This window comes from Priapulus caudatus, unplaced genomic scaffold (genome assembly GCF_000485595.1).
Source record: "Priapulus caudatus unplaced genomic scaffold, Priapulus_caudatus-5.0.1 Scaffold74, whole genome shotgun sequence".
NCBI lineage: Eukaryota > Metazoa > Priapulida > Priapulimorpha > Priapulimorphida > Priapulidae > Priapulus > Priapulus caudatus.
The window spans coordinates 574900-578562 of record NW_014577135.1 but is presented as its reverse complement, the minus strand read 5'-3'; the positions used below and the strand labels follow the sequence as shown (position 1 = coordinate 578562).

The 3663-nt window shown below is 37.9% G+C and overlaps 1 protein-coding gene across 1 annotated transcript in view; it reads right to left on the bottom strand.

The window, feature by feature from the left end:
- The window catches only part of LOC106821456 (transcription factor SPT20 homolog), a 39868-nt gene that overhangs the window by 34053 nt on the left and 2152 nt on the right, over nucleotides 1-3663 (bottom strand). The window contains exons 2-3 of the mRNA XM_014826268.1: nucleotides 2264-2408; nucleotides 1748-1812 (exon numbers count right to left, since the gene is read on the bottom strand). Coding sequence (XP_014681754.1) covers nucleotides 1748-1812; nucleotides 2264-2299 — 101 coding nt within the window. The 5' untranslated portion in view covers nucleotides 2300-2408. The remainder of the gene's footprint in view (nucleotides 1-1747; nucleotides 1813-2263; nucleotides 2409-3663) is intronic.

The following is a 3663-nucleotide window of genomic DNA, read 5'->3' as shown; positions in this document are numbered from 1 at the left end:
ATTGGGAAATAATAGTGCTTCGATGCCGTATAACGTTTAGGTGCAAAGATACACCAATAAAAACAGTTCAGTTTCCTGGCATTCTGTGTTCAGGGGTCGAGATTAGCGGTATCCCGATATCCGCGGGATAGTAGATTCTTGTGTTGGATACCAGATTTCAATGCTTGGTATCCCACCAAAATAGTAAAAAAAAAATTGTCAAAATCGGGATAGTGGTTGTTGAGTTATCAACTTTATATGGCAGCGCATCTGAACGAGTGCGCGTAGAGCGAATGCGCGCGATCTGAGCGGGCTCAGGCACCCTTACTATGCCACACTAGCGTTATACAGCAGGCATAGCATATTTGCAAGTGCAAGCGTAAGCGTGGCTGATGTTGATCATAAATGTGATGTGTATACATTGTATCAAGCGAACCAGACAATGCGTCGAGACACTACGTCTGCAGTGTACTTGTCTGTGCATATCTGTGAATCTGTTTTCATGTTTTTATACAATAATTATATTACATATTAATAATTTTCAAATTCTATTATTGCATATTTCAAGATTTTGGATACCAACATTGTTGAAATTACTATCCAAAAAATGGGATACCAGATCTTTGGGAAGGATACCAGATTTCAATACCTGGTATCACAAATGGATACCATAATAAAAATCTAATTTCGACCCTTGGTGTTTAATTGAATTTTTATCTATCTATCTCTATCTATCTATGGTTACGTCGATCTGTCACTCTTGACAATATCTCAACGGTATTCATCGTATTGACTATTGTATCTCCGTATACTACCTGGGATTAGGACCCATATTTCATCATATTTCACTTACATAGTATTTGAAATATAAATAACTTAAGTTGTAGTTTCGTATTAACTTTCCTCACCTGTGGTTACACTTCTACCTCCATAAAACCAACTAACATTAACGCCGTGGCTATGTTTACGGAGACGCAAATACGTTTATTGTTTCTATATTTATGGTTTCCCATCATGCAAAGCGCCGCGGACAAGTGCAGCCCCAACATGTTTACATCCGTGCATGGGAAACTACCTCGAAAGTGTACTGTTTTTGTGACTAATCAACTTAGATTTACTCGTCCTGCTATATGCAAGCACACATTGATAAACACCACAGGCACTTGAACTGTTTCAATAATAAAATTATGGTTAATAAATACAACTTGTCAGTACTAGACCTACCAGTACCAGTACCAGTAATAGTCTTAATGTTTGATTTGATCTAATAACTTCACTTCAACACCGTCCAATACACCGCTGCAACACATAGCGCGCACGCCATTGCGCATGCACAAATACACATGATATAGAGAAGGTAAGAAAGCGTTCGCACAGAAATTCCAGAACGCTCGAATCTTTTCACAACACTAGAGCCAAGATACACAACAAACCGCCATGATATTGGCATCTGTGTGTAGCTGAATGGTCACTTGTTCGAAATATACGTCTTGCAACTTGGTACCACATACTTTACCCAGAATTATATGAGAAATCCTGCTCGAATTTGCCGCGAATTTCCCATGAAGCCGCTTCGTAAATGGGATCAGTACATGAGTAATGGCGGCGCATTGCATTCTGGGAGCAGAATTGCCGCGTATATAGAACAGACGTATATTTTTTTTACTAGCCGCTGTGATCATTACGATTATCACAAAACTGCCACCAATACATACTGAATAGTTTTATATTGCCTTACTACTTCCTCTGTCATCATCTGTATACATACAATTTTGTTGGTCCACTTTGCTGCTTCACCAGGCCTGGGTTCTGCTGTGCGGACTCAATCACATACTGCAAGTTATTTATAAATGCAGGGACATGCTCATGTCAGCAATTACCTTTTTAATAGTTTGCAATTATTCTTAGTCACAGCTGTTACAATAAATTGAAATTTTCATTGGAGTAGATATTATCGTGAATCTGGAATGTTGAGGGCCCTCAACTAATGTTTTAAAAAGCAATTTGAGTGGAGAGAAAGACACTCACAGTTGAAACCACTATCTTAGCTCAGATTTGAACAATGCTCGATGGTAAACTGAAGTGAGAGATAACATGATTCCAGTAATATAACAAAACAAAAAATAATGTCCAAACAAACACAAAATGTATACATTATACAGTATACAGAAAGAGCAATACATTTGATGTTTCATACCATACCCTGCAAATCAGTCTACAATTTTTAGCACAGCTAGAATTGATAGTATAGAATGAATTGACAAGAAATCAATCATGTACTTACATCAGCATATTCGCAAGCTTCCAGCAAGGTTCTCATTGCAGTGCATAGAAAATGCTGAACAGTGAGTTGTTACATGAGCATACTGGCCAAGATCCAATACTAATCACAACTCCGTTTACAAAGTAATGCTTCCCAGAGATGCCATCTAAAATTAGAGCAAAACTGTCACAGCACACAAGCAAACTTAATGTCATTCGGCTCATTGTATCTCGGGCACATTTTTGACAATTTTACAAGCTAAAGAACTCCTACCAACATGAAAGGTATAGCCATACTCTAGTTGGATCTAGGGCTGTAACGATAACAGTGATGCATCAGCGAATCGCGATACAGTGGCCCACAATATGATAATCGATATCAAGAGCACATAATAACATCCATATTATCTACTCCTGATAATAGAGCATTTCTATTATGTGCTCTTGTCGATATGCAGCATCCGTATCACGATACAAAACGATATGGATGTTGAACAGTGAATAAGCCAAGCTAAACTATATAATAAAGCACATGTAATTCCTGTTAAATTGAATTAGTGTTTTTTTTACTTTATGACCTCCTTCTCAGTTATCAAGTAAATAATCTCGGCTGTTGTAGAAATCTGGGTCAATCTATGTGGCGTGCTTGTATTACTGCAAAATTGTTACCACAAAAATCATGAGTACTGATTAACTAGTGTGTGTCGACACTGCGCATTTACTGTAGCACTGTGTATGCGCACATATAAGTGAAGCTGTCGATTACAGGTCAGTCTAGAGCACACTAAGAAAGTCTCGGTGTGTTTCAGCTATAGAAATATATATATATATAGTAACCGACTGTTTACTATATATTTCTATGGCTTTGACATACTCATAACACGTTTGTGTTATAAAAGTATTGGAATACATATTATATATATATATATATATATATAAATATTATCTTTCTGTATGTGAATCTGTCACAATATGTATTGTCTCTAATAACCTATGTATCAAGATATGTATCGTATCGTGACCCTCTGGGTAGTCAGGACCGTAGCTAACCCATTTTACACTAAGCAAAGCCACGTGTACGGTGTGTTCTGGGAAGGTGACTGCCATTGACCATGTATTGCATGTAATTTTTTAGGGGGGGGAGGGGAACGCCCCCCTTGCCCTCCGCTAGCTACAGCCCTGCTAGTGTATCGTTACACCTCTACTCTAGTTGGATCCATGGGTTTTCAAGCTATAGACATTCGTACAAAGATGTTTATAATTACTATAAACACCGTAGTTATTACATGTTTAGCATGTATTGTGTAAACCCAACATTGGGAAATAATAGTGCTTCGATGCCGTATAACGTTTAGGTGCAAAGATACACCAATAAAAACAGTTCAGTTTCCTGGCATTCTGTGTTCAGGGATCGCAATTAGC